The sequence below is a fragment of the Marmota marmota genome, unplaced genomic scaffold (assembly GCF_001458135.2).
Source record: "Marmota marmota marmota unplaced genomic scaffold, marMar, whole genome shotgun sequence".
NCBI lineage: Eukaryota > Metazoa > Chordata > Mammalia > Rodentia > Sciuridae > Marmota > Marmota marmota.
The window spans coordinates 12,148,032-12,172,192 of NW_026000241.1; the positions used below are offsets into that span (position 1 = coordinate 12,148,032).

Genomic DNA, 24,161 nt, shown 5'->3' on the forward strand with positions numbered 1-24,161 from the left:
ACGGATGGAATTTACACTGTAGTCGATGGAGAATAATTGTGTAGGAACAGAACTTTTAGATACATGCAAGAAATTACTCCAGTGAAGTCATTCACTCATTGCTTTCCGTTGACTTAGACCCCAAGAGTGACTCAAGGCAACTCAGCTGAATCTCTCAAGCCACAGGCTAGGCTTGTCCCCAACTTATGTCCCCCACGGGAGGAGTGTGGGGGCTGTACCTTGGGTAGATCTCATGTGTTCATGTGACTCCTTTCTATGGGCTCCAAAACCAAGACATTTCTGTCCAACACCCTGACAAAACCCTGAGTCCCAGATAAATAGGGACAATGGATCACCCTGCTACAGCCACATAGGCCCGGGGTGACATCCTTTCCTTTCTCGTGCCTGATGCCTCAGGGTCTTCCAGCCTTTCATCTTGGAGAGTCCTTTGTGGTGGGGTGGTCCTGCTGGTTTTTCTCATCCCCTTTGTGATGTGGGGTCACCAGCTGCCCAGGACTAGGAATGGCATTCCTGCCTGCCACCATGCTGGGACATACGGATTGGATCGTGACGGGTCCCCTGCCTGCTCCCTGCACAATATTTCTCTCTGCACAGCCTGATCTCTTTCTCCATCCTTGCAATGCACTGTGGGTAGCCGAGGGAGGTAACAAGAAGAGTATTCACAACAGACGGGCACCTCCACTTCCCTCCGCCTTTACCTGGCCTTTGTCAGGGCTGTGAACACACTTTCCCTCAGACAATGAATACATTGAGTGGGGCTGCTTTCTTTCTGATGCCAGTTGAATATTTTTAAACCAAGCAAGCAGCGCCACAGCCAAGAATGCCTGGATTTGAAAATGAGTGTGTGGCAGATTTACACAGAAAACCCTTGCCTACGTTAGGAACAATATGTGACCACAGGCGCTCACGACCACAGAGCTTTATCTTCCTTGCAAAGGAAGTTTTGAGGTGGGGGCTGCTGATATGGATTCAGGGGTCAGCAACGTCAGGCTCTGAACTGGTGCCAGTGTCATCCTCAGGGCCCCTCGGGGTCAAGAAATGACAGTAGCCACTCCAAACATCAGACCTTGCACAGATGAGAAGGAAGGAGAAAGGTGGCCTAAAACAGTCCCCTCTTCCTTGTCTCTCCTTGACAAGGGAGGAAATGATTGCCAGAGCCCCCTCTCACAGCACACATCCCTTTCCATTTTCCTGGTCAGAACTGGGCTGGATACCACCCAAAGGGTCTCTGTCCTATGCATAAGCAGTATTGGGACTCTTTTAGGTAAGAGTGGCTTTGACTGACTGACCAAAAATGAAGCCCTGAATTTTGGTCCTGGCCTTGTTATTGTCTTGTGCAGATGTATGAATATCATGATGGATGCCTTATCTTGAGCCTTGATATGGCCCCTAGGGCCACTTAGAAAGGACAAAACGGAAGGTGAGTCAGGAGTAAAGTTTTCTGCATGATATTGCTTTTATTAATAGCTTCACAGCAAGAGACAACTTTGAAAGCAGGTAAACTAGAATGTTTTTAAGGTGGACTTGTATCTCAGAGGTTTCTGAATGTCTTCCAGAGGCCCATGTGGGATTGGCTAGCCACCATTCTTTCTTGATGCCAGGCATTTTTTTGCAGACACCATAGAGACAGAGATGCAGATATTGACACAGATACAAGTGTAATTATAGAGTGTGGTATCTGAGGATCTCTGCAGAGCAGATGGAGATCCATCTGTTAGGGAAGGTGCCTGAGTCGTCCAGTGAGGGCCAAGGGCTGGGGCAAACCGAGGATCCTTAGCCTCAGGAGAACAGTGAGACTCAAAGGTTCTGGGCTGCTTCTCATCTCCAAGTTCAGAAGTCCGGCCACAGTTCAGGACTTCTGGCTTCTGAAAGGGACTTGGGACTTGGACTAGCTAAATCTATCTCACTGTTGAATTATAGCTGACAAATAATTTTAAAACAGAACAGAATTCCAAAGCTATGGCAGAATCACTGGCAGAGTGCCTTTTTGCCTTCATCCCTGCATTCTGGAGCTAAAGGCAGCCTTCATGCATATTCAGATGCTCTCCCCCTGTGAGGGGTGGGATCCCCTGAATTTTACTGGAGGACTCAGGACCAAAGAGGCTAAATCATTAGCCTCATGGTGTGTTCCCTTGGGTGCCCAAGCCTGGGGAACGGAAGATGAACAGCCAGGGGTTTGGTGACTGACAGTAGTCTGTCCTCTGGTATTTCCCAGGAAAGCTTAGAGGTAGGAGATCAGCATGGACATCACTGAGCAGCATCTGTTGAAGGCTTATTAAATGGGCTGCCTTTATAATATTGGATATAATTTCGGATATAACCCTGAGAGCTTTGAGATCAGACTTTTCCCCAGATATCTGTTCTGTTTTGTTCCCTTCCTAATCAAGTTGTATCATATGAATTGATGTGTTGGTCAGAAGCAAGACCCAAGGTCAACCCAAGTAAGGGATGGGGAACTAGACAACATGGCTTGATGGTGAAGGGGAAAGATACAGAGCACAACGGTGGCCTTTTTTTTTTTTTTTCTCAATCTCCCTCAGTGGATGAATAGGGTGTTTCTGTTTTGAAAAATCTTTCCAGAGACGGGAGTTGTGCAGATAAGATGCTTCCCGATTGGCCAGTTTCTGTGGAGACATATTGGTTCTCTGTCAATCAGCCTCCAGCTGACCCTTCTCTCGTACCCCACCTACATCTGGAGTTTTCCAAAAGATTCCCCTAAAGCCAGGGGCCCCAGTTCTCATCAGGAATGAGCCTGAACTCCAGATTCTTTCAGGCCCAAAGCAAGGAAAGACGGGGACTTTTGTTCCCAGTTCATCTGAGCATCCTCCTGGAAAGAAAAGGGAGTTAGCTAAGAACTTCACCCTGAGTAATTACAGTTGCCTAGGGTTGGACCCCACCAAAATGAATATGAACACCTGCGGCAGTTCCCTCTTGTTGGCCCCCGTTCTCTAGTGGCTCTGAGCTTTGTGCACATTGTCTTATTTTAGCCTCACTACAACCCATCTTATAGATGAAGAAATGGAGGCACAGAGAGGAGTAACTTCCCTAGGTCACACAGCTCATTGGTATAAACCCAGAATCACATCAGTATAGTCAAGTCCATGCTCAAGGGGGTCAGTTTTTTTTTGTCGTGGTTTGTTTGTTTGTTTTTTTGGTAAAGGGCTGGATCATAAGCACTTTAGATGTTGCAGACCTCTCAGTATCTGTCTCCTCAACTCTGCTATTATGACCCAATTCGGTGATATGTAATTGATTAGATGTGACTGCTCTCATACAAAACTGTTTGTAAAAATAGTCAGCTGCCTAGATTTGGCTTGTGGGCCGTAGTTTGCCAAGTCCAGCCCTGCACCATTCATTCCATGGCCTCTTTGCTTCAGCCTCTGTAACGATACATGCTTTGTGCTTCCAGTGTACACCAGTGACCCCCTTCCTCAGTCCAGTGCACACACCAAAGTCCTTCACAGGAATGGACATCTGCACTCACAGCACTGGGGTGTAGGGAAGGCAGAGGAGGTCTAGAAATCAGGCCAGCCCCGAAGGGAAGGATCTATGATCTCTTCCTCTGACTTGGGAGAAGAGACAGACAGACAATCTCACCATTTTTTAAAAAATCATTGCCATTCTCTATGGCTACTTTTAAAAAAAATTGTTACTTTTAGTTATACATGATAGTAGAATGTATTTTGATATATCATACATACGTGGAGTATAACTTCCCATTCTTGTGGTTGTATATGTTGTGGAGTTATACTGGTTATGTGTTCATATATGAACATAGAAAAGTTATGTTCAATTCATTCTACTATCTTTCCTATTCCCATCCCCTGTCCCTCCTCTTCATTCTCCTTTGTCTAATCCTAAGTACTTCTATACTTCCCTATTCCCTCATCCCCTTTATTGTGAGTTAGCATCCACACATCAGAGAGAACATTCAGCCTTTGGTTTTTTTGGAATTGGCTTATTTCACTTAGCACGGTCGTCTCCAGTTCCATCCATTTACCAGCAAATGCCATAATTTTATTTCTCTTTATGGCTGGGTAATGTTCCATTGTGTATATGAACCACAATTTCTTTATCCATTCATCTGTTGAAGGGCACCTAGGTTGGTTCCATAGTTTAACTATTGTGAGTTGTGCTGCTATCAACACGGACGTGGCTGTGTCACTATAGTATGCTGATTTTAAGTCCTTTGGGTACATACTAAGAAGTGGGATAACTGGGTCAAATGGTGGTTCCATTCCAAGTTTTCTGAGGATTCCATACTGCTTTCCAGAGTGGTTCCACCAATTTGCAGTCCCACCAACAATGTTTGAGTGTGTCTTTTCCCCCACATCTTCGCCAACATTTATTGTTACTAGTATTCTTGATAATTGCCATTCTGAATGGAGTGAGATAAAATCTCAGTGTAGTGTTTAATTTGCATTTCTCTAATTGCTAGAGATGTTGAACATTTTTAAAAAATTTATTTGTTCTAATTAGGTATATATGACAGCAGAATACATTCTGATTCATTGTACACAAATGGAGCACAGCTTTTCGTTTCTCTGGTTGTACATGATGTAGAATCACACCCTACATGCAGTCATACATGTACCTAGGGTAATGATGTCCATCTCATTCTATCATCTTTTCTGCCACCATCTCTCCCCTTTGCCCAATCAAAGTTTCTCCATTTTCCCCATGTCCCAAGGGGAATCATATTTCTTCTGTGGAGTGCCTATTAAGTCAAAAGAATCCCTCTTGACTAAAGTTTTTCTGGAAGGCATAATCATTCAGGATTATCTTTAAAAAGCTATTAAAAAGTACATAAAGTAGAAAAATGTTCTAGGTAGTGAATAGTACTGGTGAGTTTTTGCAAATTTAGTTGAAAGGTTAAAGGAAGTAGAGATGTACCATCAGTACACATCTGTAAATTATAGGAATATAAAACTTAAGGTAAGGGGACCAACCATCCCAGACAAATACGTGTTGGTCTCTAAAGTTTCAGTAATAATCAAAACCAAGTAGAGTTCTTTGAGATACTTGACAAAGGCAAATTATGAAAAAGTTTTTGCTGAAGGAGTAAATGTAGAATAAGTCTTTCTCTTAGGATCCTTCACTATATCATTTAAATCAATCAATAAATTGCCAATATTAATTAAGTCACCAAGATGCACTTTTGGCTTTCAAAAGGCCAATTTACCCCTAATCACCTCAACATATCTTGACTTCTGGAGCTTGGAGGATCTTAAAGATAACCCAGTCTGATCACCCATGTCACAAATGAAGTTACCCAGGTCCCAAAGAGCATGTCCTTGACTATGGGCCCACTGTGAGAAAGGCTTCTTCCCTGCTCCACCCAGAAGGAATCCTATAGGGGCCCAGGAGAATCCTGTAGTTGGTGAAGCCCTGGTTGCTCAACAGTGTCCATGCCCCAAGCCCTGGAACCTCTGAATAGTTATTGGCAAAAGGGACTTTGTGGTTGAGGTTAAGGTCCTTGAGATGTAGAGATTATCCTGGAATCTGGTGACCAATGGAATCAAATGAGTCCCTGTGAGTGGGCGAGAAGTCAGAAGAATAAACCGGTGCCATTTAGATGGAAGAGAGGTCCACTCTTGCTGACTCTGAAGACAGAAGAAAGGAAGCAAAGTTAGGAAGTGCAGATAGCTCCCAGTAGCTATGCATGGCCCTCAGGTGACAGCCAGCAAGGAAACAGGGATCTCAGCCCTACAGCTGCAAGGGCCTTTATTCTGCCATTCAATGCAATGAACAAGAGAATGGGGGCTTCCCTAGAGATGCCAGGAAGGAGCCCCACCCTGCCCACACCTTGATTTTTAGCATTGTGAGATCCATGTTAGGCTTCTGGGTGGCAGAACTGTAAGATAATTGACCTGTGTTGTTTCAGCCTGGTTGTTTGTTACAGCAGCAATTGAAAACCAGTACAATATGGTAGTGACAGACTTCTCTTTTTTTCAGAATATTCTGTTGTATTGAACTGATGTCATAGAAAAAAAATTCTAGAACAGTCAGTCATAAAGAAGGACCAATGGTTCAAATGCTCTTGGGTGTATTATTAAGAAAGTGCTATCTGAAAATTCCAGGGAACCCAGTGTAGGTAGAGCGAATTCCCTGCAATCAACATTAAAGTTGCTGCAGTGGCTACTCTTTCCCTCCTGCTCGGGGCACCGAGGGCCTTTGGAAACACTGGTGGACTGGTAAATGAGTATATAGTGGGCAGGAGCTGGGACAGGTAAGATGATTCCCATCTAGAGGAGACACTTGTCAGAAAATTCACTTTTTTTACTCATCCGATGATGATTTCGTTTGAAAGAGTCATTTGTGGATTCATTCATTCAACGAAAAGTCACTGAGCGCTAGGCCATAAGTTCTGGGTATAAAACAGAAAACAAAACAGACCTGGTTGTTGCACTCTGGTATGGAAGACAGGCAACAGGCAAGTGAACAAGGTCATTACTGATAACATCACAGAGAAAATTGAAACCTTCTTCTGTGATGGTGCAGGGGTCTAGAAATTCTCTTGGTAGTGGTGAACCATTTAAGTTGAGAGCAGGCGAAGAAAAAAATCAAGCCTTGTAGTGATTGGAGGAATCATGTTCTAGGCAGGAGGAACAGCTGGTGCAAAGTACCCGTGGTGGAAGGAGATTGGCCTGTTCAAGGACAGGAAGTGGAGTGAAGGCAAACAAAGGGGAGTAGTGTGGAGTCAGGCTGGAGAGCTGCTTGGGGGTTACATCAAGAAGGGGCTTGTCAGCCAGGTGGAAGAGTTTTTTGATCCTGTTTAAAATACAGGGGAATCCATTGGAATTAAGTAATATGATTGGATGTGTGTACCCTACTCTCCATCCCTGGTACTGGGGGTTTGAATCCCGGGACATTCTACCACTGATTTAATTTTATTTTGAGACAGGGTCTTGTTAAGTTTCTGAGGCTGGCCTTACCTTGCCATCCTCCTGCCTCAACCTCCTAAATAGCTGGGATTACATGTGCCACCATGCTGGGCTCTGGGTACATGTTTTTAAGAAGGCCTTTGAGCTGCTACCTGGAGACTGGGTTTAGGGGAAGAAGGAAGAACGTGGTGGAGGAGTATAGTTTGGAAACCTCCAGTTAGTCAGAGATGGTGGTGGTTCGGACCAGGATGGTGGCAGAAGGGATAGTGAAAAGTGGATAGGTTTTGGAAGAACACCACAAGACTCTCTTTTGGATTGACTGCTGAGGAAGAGGAAAGAGAGAGGAGTCAGCATGCCTTTTATGAGTTGAGATGGGGCCTGCCTTGTGGGAGACAGACAATATTGGCAGAAAATATTGTTTGCTCTGTTGGGAAATGCAAACAGCCTTTTCCCACATGCATCGAAATTCAGTTCACTAACAACATGGGGTGCAAACAGGGCTCAGAAAAAGCTAATGTCCACAGGATATCTAGTGCTCTGTGTATTTAACTCATTTGCTCTTCAACACAATTAGGAAAGCACTATTTTAAACTGTCATGCATGAGAAAGTTAAGAGACAGAGAGGTTGAGGAACTTGTCTGAGATCACTGCTGGGATCAGCTGACATCCCCACTGCTGAGAGGAAAAGCTGGGATTTGGCCCCAGGCAATCTGAGTGCCAAGTCTGGGCTCACAGATGCCAGACCCTCCTCCAGAGAGCAGCTGGTGTGGTGACCACGCCTGCACCCAGCTACGCAGCTTGAAGCAAATAGTTGCAAGCACAGCTTTTATTGCTTATGAATGTACTCATTTCTAACTTTTACCCATATTGGAGATTTCCCTGTTCTCAATAGGAAGCAATTTTAGCCCTCAGAGGACATTGTGTTTGTCACATTGAGGGAAGGGAGCTACTGGCATCTGGAAGCCAGGTGTGCTCCTAAAGAACTCCAACGCACAGGTCAATCCCAAGAACAAGGAATTTTCCAGTGCAAGTGCCAAGGCTGAGGACCCCTGTGTGGGTGAATGCAACCCAAAGGCATGCACTCGTGTTTTTGGATAGTGACAAACAGGACGTGCAACTGATTGTCCAATTGATATTGAAAAAGTGTTAGGCGCCGAGGGGGAGTTTCCAATTGCTTCTTTTTCTTTTTCATTTTGGATACCAGGGATTGAACTCAGGGGTGCTCCACCACTGAGCCACATTCCCAGCCTTATTTTGTATTTTATTTAGAGATAGGGTCTCACTGAGTTGCTTAGCGCCTCATTGTTGCTGAGGCTGGCTTTGAACTCGCTATCCTCCTGCCTCAGCCTCCTGAGCCGCTGGTATTATAGATGTGCCACTATGCTCAGCCTTCCAATTACATCTTGTGTGAGGAAAGGGACACAACACAAAACAGGTCAATCATCTGCTAGATGTCATAGAATGGACTGAAGAAAATAGGGGCTCAGAGGAGAAAGGGAACTTTCACAAAAGATCCATCAGCCTTCAAGGAGTAGGCATGTGGGGTGGGAACCAGAACAGGAGCAACATTTGGGTAGGGAAAGGCAGAGTAAGGTAGGGCCGTGTGGATAGGGAAGAACCAAGCATGAGGGCACCAGGTAAGACCTAGCAGATGCAGGGCCAATGGGGAGTGGTGCCGGGAGGTGCAAAGAGGGAGCATAGTGAGAATTCTGGGTTGTCTGAATTGGTTCCTCCTGATAGAGGGTGGGCAGGGAAAAGCCTGGTGGTAGAGGGTTTGGAAAACCAAGTGTGATAAGGAAGAGGGAACCAGCAACGTTCCCTAAGTGATGTGTTTTGAAAAAGTGTTAGGGGGCTGAGGGGGAGTTTCCAATTGCTTCTTTTTCTTTTTCATTTTGGATACCAGGGATCTTTTGTGAAAGTTCCCTTTCTCCTCTGAGCCCTTATTTTCTTCAGTCCATTCTATGACATCTAGCAGATGATTGACCTGTTTTGTGTTGTGTCCCTTTCCTCACACAAGATGTTGTGGTAGAAAACACCAGCAGCATGAGTTGACCCCAAGGCATGGAGACCAGAAGGCTGCCTGCAACTCAGTGTGCAGTGATAAGATGATAGGATTAGGTGGTGGCAACAGAAATGGAGAACGCTAAACTCAGAGTCAGTTCTCACCAGGCACTGTGGTGCACGTCTGTAATCCCAGCAGATTGGGAGACGGAGGCAGGAGGATCATGAGTTCAAAGCCAGCCTCAGCAAAAGTAAGGTGCTAAGCAACTCAGTGAGACTCTATCTCTATATAAAATATAAAATAGGGCTGGGGATGTGGCTCAGTGGTCAAATGCCCCTGAGTTCAATCCTCATACCCGTCTCCAGAAAGAGTCAATTCTCCAAGGCACCCCACAAATGACTTCATTCTGGAGATGAGGAAGCAAAGACCTAAGAAGTCAGTGAGTCATCTAGAGTTTCCCAGCTAATAAGGGATGGGTCTGGGCTGCATCTTGATGGGTCTCCTTCTGTAGACAGTCAGGAAAGAGCTCAGGAAAGAGCTCAGTGGAGTCTGGTTTGGAAAAAAAAAAATCTGGGGAAACGACTGTGCAGAGAGTAAGACCACAACTTGGGGACATATTTAGAGCTAAAAGGCATCCGCGAAACAAATTCAACATGGCAGAAGTGTTTGAGTGCCAATGGTGGAATCATGATATATGGTCTTCTTTTCTCTTTTTCTGTTTGCCAAACTGTGTTTGATGACTTTTACCATAAAGGGGAAGAAAGAAGCCACTGTATCTGATGTCGGAGTGAAGGGAGTGAGACACAGCCCAAGAAGAAGTCAGTGGGTTTGTTTGAGGGAACGAATCAGGGAGGAGGGGAGACTTCAAGGGTGCAGTTTCTTTAGAAAATAGGGGGTCAAATAAGGAGAAGAGGCAGAGCCTCAAGTGCCCCAGGCTTGTAGTGACACGAGGCAGAGAATCAGGATAGAAGAAGGGAAGGTCAGGAGAGTTTTTTTTGTTTTTTTTTTTTTTTTTAAACACACCGAATTGTACACTCCTTTCTCGGCCCAGTGCCCTTCTTCTCCTTGGAGGAACAGTGTCCTAGTGATCTTGGTAGGAAATTACCTGAGACTCCATCCACTTTCTTGGCTTCTGTTGTGCTGGGCTACCGGGAGCCAGGAGAAGATGAAGGCATCCGTGATGCTCTTCCTCCTTGGCTACCTCATGGTTCCAAGTGGTGCTCGCGTCTTGGGGCGTTGCACTGTGGCTGAGATGCTCTACAGAGGAGGCCTGGATTATTTTGAAGGTTACAAACTTGAAAACTGTGAGTAAGATCCCCGATCCCCCTCTGTCCTCCTTTCCCTCCATTCCCTGCCCAGGTATCCCCAGCTCCTCAGACCACACATTCTATTCCATCTTAGGGGTTTGCCTGGCTTATTATGAGAGCAAGTTCAACCCCTCGGCTGTGTATGAGAATGAGATTACAGGCCACACTGGCTTTGGCCTCTTTCAGATCCGTGAGGACCTGTGGTGTGACCATGGCAAGAATCTCTGTGGTGTGTCCTGTTCTGGTAGGTCACTTCTTTTCAGTCCATGCTGGCGCTCTGGGGGCTGCGGGGTCACACTTGGAGGTTGGCCTTCTTGATGACCAGAGTTCACATGCTGGGAGGAGGCAGAAGGAGGGTTCTGGGTTAGGCCATATCCACCACGGGGAGGCTGGGCATTGCCTTGCCAGGGTGGATGGTGAGAAAGGACCAGGTGAGTCAGGCAGCTAGCTGGGATGGAAAGATGGAGACCCACATCCTATGGGAAGAGAAACTGCTGCGTAGAGGAGTGCGGAGGTATTGGAGCCCAACCAAGACTGAAGGGGGGGAGCAGAGGGTTCCCTGTGGGCCTGATGTCACCCACACTTGACCATTATTCTGTTCTTAGGGGAGACGGATGCTGCCTAAAGCATAGGTTTAGTGGTCACTGTGTATCCAGGTAAGGACGTACATTGGAGACCTCCACACCAGGCCACGAAGCCAGATGACTGCACTATCAGGATAAAGTCCTGGAAGTGAGGACATTCTAGACAGAGAGGGAAGCAGTTTTCCCTGGGAATTTGTAACCACAGCCAATTAGGATTCATAAGCAAGCGAGTGACCACCTAGAGGGACAAGAGCCTGCGCCAAGCACTCCAGACAGTTCAAGAGGAGCCCTGTGCCTGGAGGCAGGGTGGGGACAGAAGGAGCGCAGGTTTTGAGGCCACTCAGAAGGTTGGCTCTGCCTCTTACAGTTGTGTGATTTGAGCCTCAGTTATCTGTGAAATGGAGATGATGGTAATAATACCCACCTCATGAAGCGTTATGTCAAGCGCTGAGCACCATTTCTGGCACATCTATGGCATGGGGCTTGGGAACACACCTTCCCTTTTTTTCAAGGATGGGACGAGGTAGTTGAGATTAGGGAGTGTGTCTGCCTGCCTGTCTGTCTGTCTGTCTACATGCCACAGGCAAGCGCTGACAAAGTGGCGTTTATTCAGAAGAGGAGAGCTGGCACATGGGCTAGTGGGCCAGGGAGACTTTTAAGGACTGCAGTTTGGGATGAGCAGATCTGGGTTGGGAGATGATCTGAACAAGGGGCAGGATCCCTAAGCTGTGGGTCTCCTGGGTGGAGCACACTCCTGAAGGCCACCGTCAGTCTCCCACCTCAGCCTGTCCTGAACGTAGGGTTGTAGAAAACAATGGGATAAGATTATGGAGTGGAGAGGGGGGGCTGGGCACCACTGGACTAAGCCAGGGGCTTGGGGTTCTGGTTTATAGGCAACTTGGAGGCAAGTGATGAAGTGATGTTTAAGGAAAAAACTATGAGCCTGGTTCAGGGAAAGGGGAGACTAGAAGGATGGGCAAGAAGACAGGTATTGCAAAAGTCCCAAGTGGGAGGTCTTGACTTCCACCTCAAGGAGGGACTGGTGCATAGACAGGTTGGTTCCTGAGAGGCATTGCTGGCCCCTCCCACATGCTGTTTCCTGTGCCTGGAACAATTTTCCTCTGGTGATTCCCTCAATCCCTTTTCCTTACCTGCCCCTTTAGATGTCCCATAACCCTTCCCTGGCCCTTCAAGTCTGAATCACGTGCCCCTGTTAATTGCCCACCCGTCAAGCTGCCTCACCCTTCCAGCTCCATGGATTACAGCTGCCTCTGACTCTCCTCTCCTCCAGCCTGCAGGTTCCATGAGGGGGTGGATGGCATTATCATGCCGGCCACTGTCACTCCATTGATTCTCATGGGACAGCTGACATATATGTATATTTTTAATGGACATATATGTATATTTTTAAGGGAAAAAACCTAATGGATTCGCTTTAAAAAATGACAACATTCTTCTGGTATTTCCTGAAAAACAGAATCTAGAAGTAGACTGACTCTTAGAATTACATGAAGCCTTTCTAGTGAGTCCTCTCTGCCTTCCCCACGTCATTCCGACTTAGTTGTCACATGGTGGTGTGATGTCATTCCAGTATATTCTCTCCTGCAGAGTTACTGAATCCGGATTTAAAGAAGACGATTGAGTGTGTCAAGAAAATCGTAAAAGGAAAACAAGGAATGGGGGCGTGGTAAGTGGCAGATCTTTACATGCCCCTATTAATGACTCTCATGCGTTACCTTTCATCTTGAGCTCAACCAAGTCTTGGCTATTGCTCATCCCACCTCAAAGGCCGCAGAAGGAAGGAAAATAATTTTCTGACAAATTGCCTCAAGATTTTCCCCAAATCTCGTTCAGGATTATATAGGATGCCAGGATGAACATACTTAAAATAACTCTCTCTTTTTTTTCCATATTTTTTTATTTGTTTTAATTAGTTACACATGTCAGTACAATGATCTTGACATATCAATACATTTGAATCAGATGGGGTATAATTTCTCATTTTTCTTTAAAATAATTCTCTGTGTATATATATCCCTGATTATTTTTTTCTTATAAATTCTTACAAGATTTTTGAATACTTTTGAGGTGCTTTTTTAAAATTTTTAAGATTTTTTTTGTTCTTTTTAGTTACACATGACGTAAGAATGTATTTTGACATATCATACATACATGGAATATAACTTCCCCTTCTTGTGGTTGTACGTGATGTAGAGTTTCACTGGTCATGTATTCATATATGAACATAGAAAGTAATGTTTGATTCATTCTACTGTCTTTCTCAATCCCATTTCCCTTCTCTTCTCTCCAATTCCCCCTGTCCAATCTGGTGAACCTCCACTTCTCCCTACTCCCAGCCTATTGTGAGTCAGCATCCACATATAAGAGAGGACATTTGGCATTGGCTTATCTCACTTAACATGATAGTCTCCAGTTACATCCATTTGCTGGCAAATGTCATAATTTCATTCTTCTTTATGGCTAAATAATATTCCATTGTGTGTATGTACCACATTTTCTTTATCCATTCATCTGTTGAAGGGCTCCTAGGTTGGTTCCATAGCTTAGCTATTGTAAATTGAGCTGCTATAAACATTGATGGGGCCAGGTCACTGTAGTATGCTGATTTTAAGTGCTTTGACTATATGAGGAGGGGTGGGATAACTGGGTCAAATGTGGTTCCATTCCAAGCTTACTTTTTTTGAGGTTCCTGATGTGTATTGTAAAATGCCTCTCTAGCAAGCTTGTACCAATTTGCATATCTGTAAAGAGTTTAGCAAGTGCCTCTTTACTGATCACAAAACCTTTGCCATTTGAAAGATGAATAATAATCATTCTTTTTTTTGGCTATATATTATTGATACCCCATTAGGTATTTCCTCCTGTGTTTTTTTTACAGTGATATTCTTTTGTGATTTTTTACCCTGTCCCTGTCCTTTGCCCTTTTTTTTTAAAGCTCAAGTCATCAATATTGATTTGAAAGAGCTCTTCACAGTTCAGCATATTAACTAACTGTTGTATATTTGTTGCCAAAAATAACTGCATCTCTTAATTTCCCCTTTTGCCAGGTATTTACATAGGAGAGTCTTCTAAAATGTTCACGGTTGGGCCTGTGTCTGAATTCTCTTACTCAACATTATATTTGTTCATATTGTCACAGGTATTTCTTGGTCATAACGATATTCTCCTTTTTTTCCCTAAGAATTTTACTGCTTTCCCTTTCATACTTGACTCTACAACACCTTTTTTTCTTTTTCTTGACTTATTGCTTTTGCTGGGATCTCCAGAAAATGCTAAAATAGATGTGAGGATAGTGACATCTTGTCTTGTTCCCAATCTTACAGGGAAGAAATTCATATTTTGTCATTTATTACATGTGATGCTTTAAGTTTTCTGAGCTATTCTTAGTTAAATTGAGAATGTTCCTTTCCATTTCTATGTAGTTACATGATTTTTTTGCTACAAATACATGTCTAATTTGGGTTACTCCACTTTTAGTTTCTTGGCAATTCTGTGTTAACTTATCCATCTTCTTTTTAAAATTCAAACTGCTGTCTTTCTTTCTAAAAGTATCTCTTTAGTTTTTTCCAGAGGTCATGTCTGGATATATCTTACGGAGGAGTTCAGTTTTATGAAATTTACTTGTGGATCCTGCGGTATGTTGTTTTCGGAAGAAAGTTCCTCCAAATTTCTTCTTATTTGTTCTTTTCTGTGTCCTGTAAATTAGGGACATCTCTGTGTGAACCATTGTTTTCGGGTTTGTTATTTGTATTTTGACTTTGTTTATAGTATTTTCACTCACACGAGTTTTATAATTTCACAAACTTAAATCCCTCAATCTTTTCTTTTGCAGCTTCTGGGTTTATATGACATTTCCTTCTTAGAAAAGTCTTTCATACTCTTAAGATCATAGAGAAATTGAGCCACGTTTCCCTCTATGTTAGAACAATGCTAGACAAAATAAGCCCTATATTGAATTGTTTTTAAATAAATTAAAAATATGATTTTAACAATTTTTTGTTTTTATGCTTAAAATTTGGGCCCCCTTGAAATTTATTTGGGTATAAAAAAGGCCGGGATCCAGCTTTATATTTTTTTAAATGATCAGTCATCGGTCTCAACACCATTTATTCGTTAATCCATTTATACCCACTAACTGAATAGATTGCCTATTAAAGTGGATGTCCCCTCATTAAAGTTAACTGTTCCCTGAATGCTTGAAACACCTTTCATACATGGTCTTGACTTTCCAATTAATTGGTAAATGTGGCTGACCTTCTGGGGTAAGCGCTAACAAGCTAAAGTCATCTTTGTTGTATGTCCTGTCCTTACTTGCTCGGGCTCCAGGTGAAGTGACCTCTCATCAAGCTAATAGGCAGCCATGGTTTTCCCAAAGCTCAGATGGGGGACACTCTTCAAGGTCAGGGCAGACAGGGGGCAAGTAGATCAAGAGCTGGGTGTCCCAGGAGTCCCTTCGGCATTGTCTAGCCCTTGGTGTTCCTGAAAATGAGTGTGTGTGTGTGTGTGTGTGTGTTTTCTATAGCTACAGTGGGGAGAGGGGGATGTGTTCCCTTCTTCCAGGATGGGACCCTCTACCCTGGAAGACCCCTGGAGGCCTGTCTGGCTGAGTTAGCTGCAGCTAAGCTGGTACCTCCCCAGCCTGTAGCTGGGTGCTAGCACTGGGTGGAGAATGAGACAATAACTCTTAGGGGCACCAGGAAAAAAAAAGATTGGAGAAACTCAGTTTCTTTGTCCTAGGAGGATTGGGGAGTTGAAAGGTATTTAAGGAGTGAAGTAGGTGCACGGAAAGGTGAAAGGGGGCCTGGCCCAAGGACAAGTGTTCTGGACACACCATGTGACCAGTCATAGAACTTCTCTAAAGCTCATTTCAGAGAAGCTAATCCTTACCTTGAAGGATTGAGGAGAACTTTGTGGTTCATGGTTCAGGCCTCTCTAAACCATCTGGGGCTTAAGTTGCAAGGTGAGAGTGGTATGGACCCTGGGACAGGGGAAGCACCAGCCTTCATGTCAGAGTATGGTGTCTCCAGGGGCCAGGCAAGCAGTATGAATGGACTGGGCTGGGGTGGGAACCCTGGGATCCTGAGCGCTGACTTTAAGGAGTCCTCCCTCCTGATCACTCTCCCTGATCTTCCTCTCTGTAGGCTCAACTGGACCCGGAACTGCCAGTTTTCTGACACTCTGTCGCGGTGGCTGGATGGGTGCAGGCTGTAGTTCAGAGGTTCTGCAACACTCAGAAGCTGCATCTTGTGACAGAAGAGGCTTCTCTCTTTGCCGCTTCACTTAATCCTGATATTATCTCACCACTTGACAGCTCTGGATGGACAGGGGGAAAGTTTGCTTTATTCAGGGATGTGGGATACAGAATAAACCAAGTTTGTTACTCATCTTGGGCCAAAGGTCTCCAGTTGTGTATCATGATGCTTACTGTGATCACCATGATTTGCCCTTTTCGTGATTTATTATTTAATCTCGGATGGAGGACTTGGAGGAAGGAAACTCTCTGGGAGACCAGATGTGTCCACAAATGCCAATATTAAATAGAGAAAAGAAGAATAGACACAGTGGAGAAAAAAGGAATCAGAGAAGAGAGGAAGAGAGGCTGGGGCAGGCAGGGCCTCCCATCCCATCCCTGGGACACACAGGTACAGGGAGGAGACCACGAAATCCTCTTTGTTCTTCTACGGAGAAAATCAAGAGACAGTTGCTTTCTTCCTCTAAAATTAAATTTCCAATAATTGTAAATAACACTCGTATTGGATGATTTTTTTAACTTATAGAAACATTAAAAAAGAGAAAAGTTCTCCTATGATTTCGATACCTCAAATAATCACTCTCATAATTTGTTTTCATTGGTTTCTGATATTTTTTTCTGTATAAGGTTTTTATACTTTCTGAACAATGAGAGGTTTGTTTTTTCACTTTTTTTTTTTTTTTTTGGTACCAGGGATTGAACCCACGGGCGCACTTACCCATTGAGCCACATCTCCACCCCTTTTTATTATTTTTATTTTGAGTAAGTTCTCGCTAAGTTGCTTAGGACCTCGCTAAGTTGCTGAGACCAGCCTTGAATTTGCAATCCTCCTGCCTCAGCTTTCAGAGCTGTTGGGATTACAGGCCTGCGCCACCACCCTGGCTTCTGTTCCTCCCTTTTTAGAAGGAAAACAAATATGATAACAAGCCTTCCTCCTCTGTGTCTTTTAATTTTAAGCAGAAAGAGGTCTATTTCAGAAGCCCAGGATGGAGCAGCATGTACCAGCTTGGGCTTTCTGGATATACCTACTAAGACCTGGTAGTAACTGCAGCAGCAGCCACAGAGACAACTGCTTATCAGAACCAGGTCACCCATGGGACCCAAGCCATGATGGGCTATGGAAAACATAATCCTTAATCGTTCAGTCCTTGGACAGGAAGGAAAGTACTGGAATGGTGTTGAGAGGGTCTGTCTGCATCATCTGCCTCCTCATGTTGTCACAGAGTCTTTAAAATGAAAATGTATTGACAGTTACTATTCCGTTCTATGAATATACCATATTTCATTTGACTTTCTCCCTGCGTTAGATTTTTAGGTGTTGCCTTTTAAAAAATCATTACAAAGAGCACCATGGTGTCTGTCTGGTGCTGCCATTTTATTATTCTTATTTTTTCTTTTCTTACGTTTTAAAAATCATACCAACAATGAAGAGAACTTGGAGAGCTAACTCGAAAGTCATAAATAAGGGAATTGAAAATACCATCACCCCCTACTGGAAACAGGAGTTTTTGCCTCATTTTTTGGTAGTCAAAAAAAAAAAAAAAACCCAACTTAGAGATGGGTAGAGTTAAACTGTATGTGCGCGCACACGCATGCAATTTTTCCCCTTATAAAAATGGACTACTGCTAACTAGTTTTATATCTTGCTTTTTTTTTTCTTTTTGCTTAATAATATATTATGGTCTAATCTTTCCATGATGACACCAGGAATCCCAGCACCATTAATGACCACCCACTATCCCATTATACGGACAAATTATAATGTAAGTAACCATTTATTGTTCCTCTTTTCAAGCTGGAGATAAACTAAGTTAGGGAATCTTACAGGTAGGCAGGGCCTAAAGCAAGTCTGCGCTTCTCTCTGGTTGCATTTTGGTCACTTTGAGAAAGGAGAAGAAATGGTTCCAAGTTACAATTTCAGGGGCAGAACTTTTATTCAAGTTCAGGATTGCTCCATCAGCTTGATCCAGTGCTGTTAGGTGGCTTTCTGTCCTCTCTAGAGGACAGGGTATGACATATTTCCCCCCCACATGACATAAGTCATGCAGTAAAATTCCTGCTGAAGGCAGCGCTTACTATGGGGGTCAGTGAGAAGCCTTTGAGATCTCGAGAGTGATTTTTTTTTTTTTTTTTTTTTACATTTTTGTTGAGTTCAGAATCTGCAGTGTTTCTGAGGGAGGTCTCAGGAGTGATAAGGTGCCTGATCTCAACCCAACTTTAACCCAGATGTGAATGACAACCTGTGACTGATTAAAACGCTATCTTCTCAAGAGCCAAATCCAACATGCTGCCGCCTCCTTCCAGCCCATTACTTCTGCTGCTGCTCATTGTCCCCTAATGGCCACTTGTGTCAACATGGGCGTGAGGCTCGAGGAGAAAACAAATGTTAATGTATTGATTGGAACCACCTCACTGAGTTTTCCCAAGGGCAGCTCCTGGCAGGGGGCTGTCCTCTCAAGCCCACTGGTGCTGGCCATGATGGTGAGGACTCAGAATCATATCTCCTCATCTGGTTTATAGCATGGCTAAAGCTAGATTAGGAAGTCCCAATAACAATGACTCCTGCTAATTTTATTTGTATTATCAGAAGCTACCGTATTCCAATTTTACAAATATCACCCAGAAACCTTTACATACAATATTTCCAAATTTTGCAACAACCTCACAAGATAGATATGAATTATAACTATATACAGATGGGCAAATGGAGCTACATAACTTGGCTTCACTCCATGCTGCTAAGTGATGGAGATGGGATGGGTGTCTCCTCAGAACCTGTAACCTTATTTATAGTCCCCTTCAAACGCAAGGAGGTGTGTTGATGTTAACTCTCATTCCATCCATTAGCTAGAAAATTGAGTTTCCAGTTGTTTTTTTAAATTAAGATGTCACACTATAGAGATATTGGGCAACTAGCACAGGGCAATGGGTCATTGTCATGGTGCTCAGTCCCAAGACTGGGAAATGGAGGGAACTTTCTCAACAGTACAAAGTCAGTCAATAGGGAGGGCAGTGTGGTGATCTATAGCATCTCCAAATTTATGTCAGAATAAAAATCAGCTCATTAAAAAGCTCATTCCTGGGTCATGCCTGGACCAGCCAAATTGTGTTTGCAGGAGTGGGGCTCAGGAGCATGCATTTTCACCAAGTATCTCCAGACAAATCTGTCTCTGGGAGTCTGAGCACGGGGTTGAGGAGAGTCAAAAGCCACAGGGCTCATTCCTGGCTCTGCCACTTACTGTTGAACCACTTTACTCTCTGAGCTCAGTTTTCTTAGCTGTGAATGACCCAGGCGGGTGGTGGTATTGAGAGAGTGGCAGTCAGGTGATGGGGGTCTTCCAACACCTGAGCCCTTTCCTACTTCTCAGACCTGTGCTAAATTTGTTTGGAAATCCACTGCTACAGATCTGCCATCAGGAGGGGAGGGCCTGTGTGTGTGTGTGTGTGTGTGTGTGTGTGGTGTGAATGCACACCCATTACTATCTTGTACTATTATCCTGAGAGTACCCTGGCCAGGTCTGTTACTGGAGTATGGAGACTATAACTGCCTCACCCTCAGAACACTGTTTCAGAATCCCCCTTAAATAGAGGGTGTTTTTTTCTTTTAATCTCAAATCCTACATACTTCAGGGGCTGGAGATGAACCACACAACCTCCTTCTCATTGCTGCTTTCTCCTTGCTCCAGAAAGTTCTCTGGCTTCTTTGAAGCAAGTGTTCCCCCTCCATTCTCTGTCCCTGCCCCTCATTTGTGGAAGATTTTGGCTCCTGACTCATGGTTTTTCCAGCCCTATCGGGGTCATCATTTTTGGTGCTACCAGCACCTTGGCATCTCAGTCCCTCAGGGCCATCACCTGCAAAGATTTTTATCTTCTACCTCATTTCAACCCCAATGCCATACCTTGGCCTTGTTGTTATTAATAACTCCACCATCTTCAAAAATCTCAGGTGTAGGTGCCCCCTCTTTGCGCATCCTTCCATTCCGTGAACAGTTGGCTAACTCCACTTCTTTGACTCTGCTGTGGTCTCTAAAATGTGACGCTAGCAACCTCACTGTCCTTCACGTCCCTCACCACCTCACTTTTCTTCTGGCTCAAATTCCAAACTGCTGTGATAATGTCATGTGTGCACCCCACCCTGGTCCCTTCTCCTCTCTCTGACCTATTCACCTGACCACTCAATCCCAGTTAAGCCCAATTCTCTACCTACTCTGATTTGTACCCCAGTAGCTGTACATATCTGGAGAAGAAGAAGAAGAAGAGAAAAAAAATAAAAACAAAACAACAACCCCACAAAACCATGTGGAATGGTGTCACTTTAAATTTTAACAACCATCATCAAATGGACCTTTACATTTCCAATCTCTTAGATAAGCATTTCACACTTTTTCTCCTCTCTCTTTAAATCTCTAACACCTCCTCCCTCATCCACCCTCTTCACTGATGAGATTGCTTCCTATGTCACTGAGGAAACAGAAGTCATCAGATAAGACCATCTGCAGGCTCCTGTAAACACCTCTGCTCACCCACATACTCTGCCTACCTACCCCATCATCTTTATGGATGAACTGGGTTTAAATTTCTTTCTTATTTTTTTTTTAGCTGTAGGTGGACATAATACCTTTATTTTATTTATTTTTATGCGATCCTGAGGATCGAACCCAGTGCCTCACACATGCTAGGCAAGTGCTCTGCCACTGAGTCTCAACCCCAGCCCTATGGATGAACTGTTGATGCCCCGAATAAAAGGGCTCTCCTTTCACACCCTGGCCCCGTCCCCCTTGCCTATTCTCAGACTTGTCAAGAGACAAGTCACATGGGGTCACTTTCCCCTCCTGCTCGATTGATAACATTATCTAAAACATATTGCAATATCTCTCAACTTAAAAGCCTCTCTCTTGGCCTCAGATTTCTTGCCATGTCCTCAAAGGACTCCTCAAAAGAATTGTCCAACTTTCCTCTTGTCCCTTCCTGACCCTTCCATTCTCTCTCAGATCCACTTCACTGCAAGCATGTTTATTGGGGCCATAGGTGACCTACCTGCCCCCAAATCCTAAGGCCAACTCTCAGCCCACATCTTACTCTCAGCGGCATTTGACATGGGCGATCACTCTCTCTCTTCTTTTTTTTTTTTTCTTTGCCATTTACTTTTTATTTTTATTTTGGTTAAAAAAATGTACTAATCACACTCAGCAGCAACTCAGAGACAACATAATCACATACAAAATAACTTACTGTGAACCATATGACACCTTTACCCCCTGCATACATAATAGTCTTCCTCACTTTGGGAAACCTAATCATTAATCAGCATGAATCTTTCCAAATTACCTGTTTATACCAGTGGCTATTGAGCTACAGAGTGCACATCCCATTAAGGTGACCCTAAGTCCTCACAGTCAAAGAAGCAAAACCAGTGTGATATGGCACAAGAGGGAACTGATGAATGCTTGTCCAGACATACTGGGAACATCAGCATTAGGATGCTACATATTAGAGAGACTCTGTCTTCTTACAACACTCAATTCACCGACTTTGGGGACAGTATACATTCCTGGCATTTGTCCTATCTCACTGCTCCTTCACCTTCTCTGTTGGTGTCCCTTCCTGTTCCTGGTCACTGTTAGGTTTCAGTCCTCAGAACCCTTTTCTGTTTGAATCTACACCTGACACTAAATAATTGAGTATGTTTTTCTCTTCCCCAAAGTTTCCCCAGGCACTAAATTCATCAGCAAAAATACTCCTTCTGGACACCTGTACATATGGGACAAGAGCAGCAGAAAATAAAATTCAACGGGATTCAACGATCTCAGGTACGATCTTCCTTGTCCTCACATTGCTGATTCCCAGGGGATGTCCCCTGTCTCTGGGCTTCACAGCAGCACAGTGGTGAAGCATATCAGGAACAGAGTCTGGTCATGGAGGTGTCTGACAGTGAGCTGGTTATGTAAGTATGTAAGCATGCTCCAACTCTATGACCAGCCATAACCATTGAAATCCCCTCTCCCAGGCTCCAACAAAACCAGGTGCAAATTGTCAGTCAAATTATTTTATTCAATAATGCCGGCACGCTGGTTCATCTCATGCCAAAGCAACTTACCCAAGGGTAGAGAGCATCACTTTTATTTAGTTAATATGTCCTGTGGGTTCCTGGGGCACCATGCTGGTAGAAAGCTCCTATCAGGGTTTTCTAGAGGCTTCATGGAATTTGTTGCTGGCCACATTGGCCAAAGAGCTAATGGAGAAAAGTCAGTTGGCTCTAGGGTTTACTGCAGCAGCTCTCTCTTTCTTGTCCCGAGAGAGAGAGAGAGAGCTGCTGCCATTTCCAGGATGTCTAGTACTTGTGGGAAACTGCTGCCAACTTCCCAACCATTCAGCATGCTCAAGTGAGGTGACCGGCAGGGTAGACAGATTCTGCTGCAGAGTCAGTGGCTCAGAAGGCTGAGATAGGAGGATTGTGAGTTCAAAACCAGCCTCAGCATCTTCGGTAGGCCCTAAGCAACTCAGCAAGGCCCTATCTCTAAATAAAATATATAAAAAGGGCTGGGGATGTGGCTCAGTGGTTAAGCACACCTGGGTTCAATCCCTGGTACCAAAAATAAAAAAACAAAAAACAAAAAATGGGGACTTGCGAGGTGTGGACATGCGCCAGCTTCTGCTGGGTGAAGCATGGCAATTGCCACCCTCTGTCTTCTAAATCGCTGTGAGTGTGAAACCTACACTGTAACTGAAACCAGGTTGGTACAGATTCCTCCAGGCCCCAGCTCCTACACCAAGGAAGAACACAGAAGCAGGTAAGCAGAGCTGAGTACCAGGGACAGTGTCCTGGCCATTTGTGCTTTGAAATGAATGAACACTGCAGCTTTCAGTCCCTCAATACCAGTACTCCCCAGCGGACAGGGTCCTCCTTGGATGGCCCTGGGGGCCTCAGGGGTGCACTCCCTTGCTTCACCTCTCTGCCACCCCCCTGATTCCCAGTGTCTAGTCAGGGCCACTGTCATGTTGCTTAGTGACTCACTTTTGCAGAGGCTGGCTTTGAACTCGCCACCTTCCTGCCTCAGCTTCCTGAGCTGCTGGGATTGCAGGCGTGAGCCACCACGCCCAGCTCTACTGTCACTTTTTTACAAGACATTCACTGGTCATGTATTCATATATGAACATAGGAAAGTTATATCTGGTTCATTCTACTGGTTTTCCTATTCCCATCTCCTCTCCCTTCCCTTCATCCTCCTTTGTCTAGTCCAGTGAACTTCTATTCCCCTCACCTTTATTGTGTGTTAGCATCCAATATCAGAGAGGACATTCAGCCTTTGGTTTGTTGGGATTGGCTTACTTCACATAGCATGATTGTCTCCAATTCCATCCATTTACCGGCAAATGTCATAAAGTCATTCTTCGTTATGGCTGAGTAATATTTTGGGACAGATTTCACTCAGCCAGTGAAGCCAGGGAGACCCTTCCCACCTGTGGGCCACATAGCCTTCTCCTGTGACCACATGGTAGAGAGCACAGGCTGTGGAGGGAAGATGCAGTGGGAGACCTCTTCTTTCACCTCCTGGTTGGTCACCACCCAGGTAAGTGGGGCTCATTTGTGAGAGGAGATTGCCAGAGAAAACGACAAAGAGTAAGTCTGATGCAGGAAATAATGTGAGGATGAAATGCATGGTGGGAGTTATAAATGTCCCCCCTCACCCAAGGAGCAAGTAAAGAACATTTTCTGGAGCCCCCTGGAGCCCCCCTGTCCAGGGTATCAGATGGTATCAGACACCTCCACAGTTTCCCAGGAACCGTGCAAACCTGGATTTCATCCTGACCATCATGTACAACCACAGAATGGGATGTTATACTCCGTGTATGAATGATATGTCAAAATACATTCTACTGTCATGTATAACTCAAAAGAAAAAATAAAAAAATTAAAAATATATTTATTTAAAAAAAAATATGTTCCAACTATCATCTGGAGAGAGACATCCTTCTGAAGTCATAAATAGGAAGGGATGCAACCAGAGGCCAGGCTGGTTGGGAGAGGTGGTCTCTGTTGGAAAGAAGAGGACCTAGCAAGGGAAGCAGGGAGGTGGTGATGAGTGTCACTGAGGTGCTGAGGCACCGTCA

The 24,161-nt window shown here is 44.4% G+C and overlaps 1 protein-coding gene across 7 annotated transcripts in view; it reads left to right on the plus strand.

Moving 5' to 3' along the window:
- Lyzl4 (lysozyme like 4) overlaps window positions 1–16,182 on the plus strand; it is a 68,957-nt gene extending 52,775 nt beyond the window's left edge. For 2 of the 7 annotated variants that reach the window (XR_007344385.1, XR_007344388.1), the window contains 3 exons: window positions 10,380–10,437; window positions 12,386–12,464; window positions 13,846–16,182. Coding sequence is in view for 1 of the 7 variants with exons in the window: in XM_015489440.2 (XP_015344926.1) it covers window positions 10,052–10,190; window positions 10,288–10,437; window positions 12,386–12,464; window positions 15,940–16,009 (438 nt within the window). In the remaining 6 variants the exon portion in view is untranslated. Of the gene's footprint in view, window positions 1–9,981; window positions 10,191–10,287; window positions 10,438–12,385; window positions 12,465–13,845 lie in introns of those variants that run through there. The other 5 variants (XR_007344387.1, XM_015489440.2, XR_007344386.1 and 2 more) reach the window with 5 other exon arrangements.
- The last annotated feature ends 7,979 nt before the right edge of the window (window positions 16,183–24,161 follow it).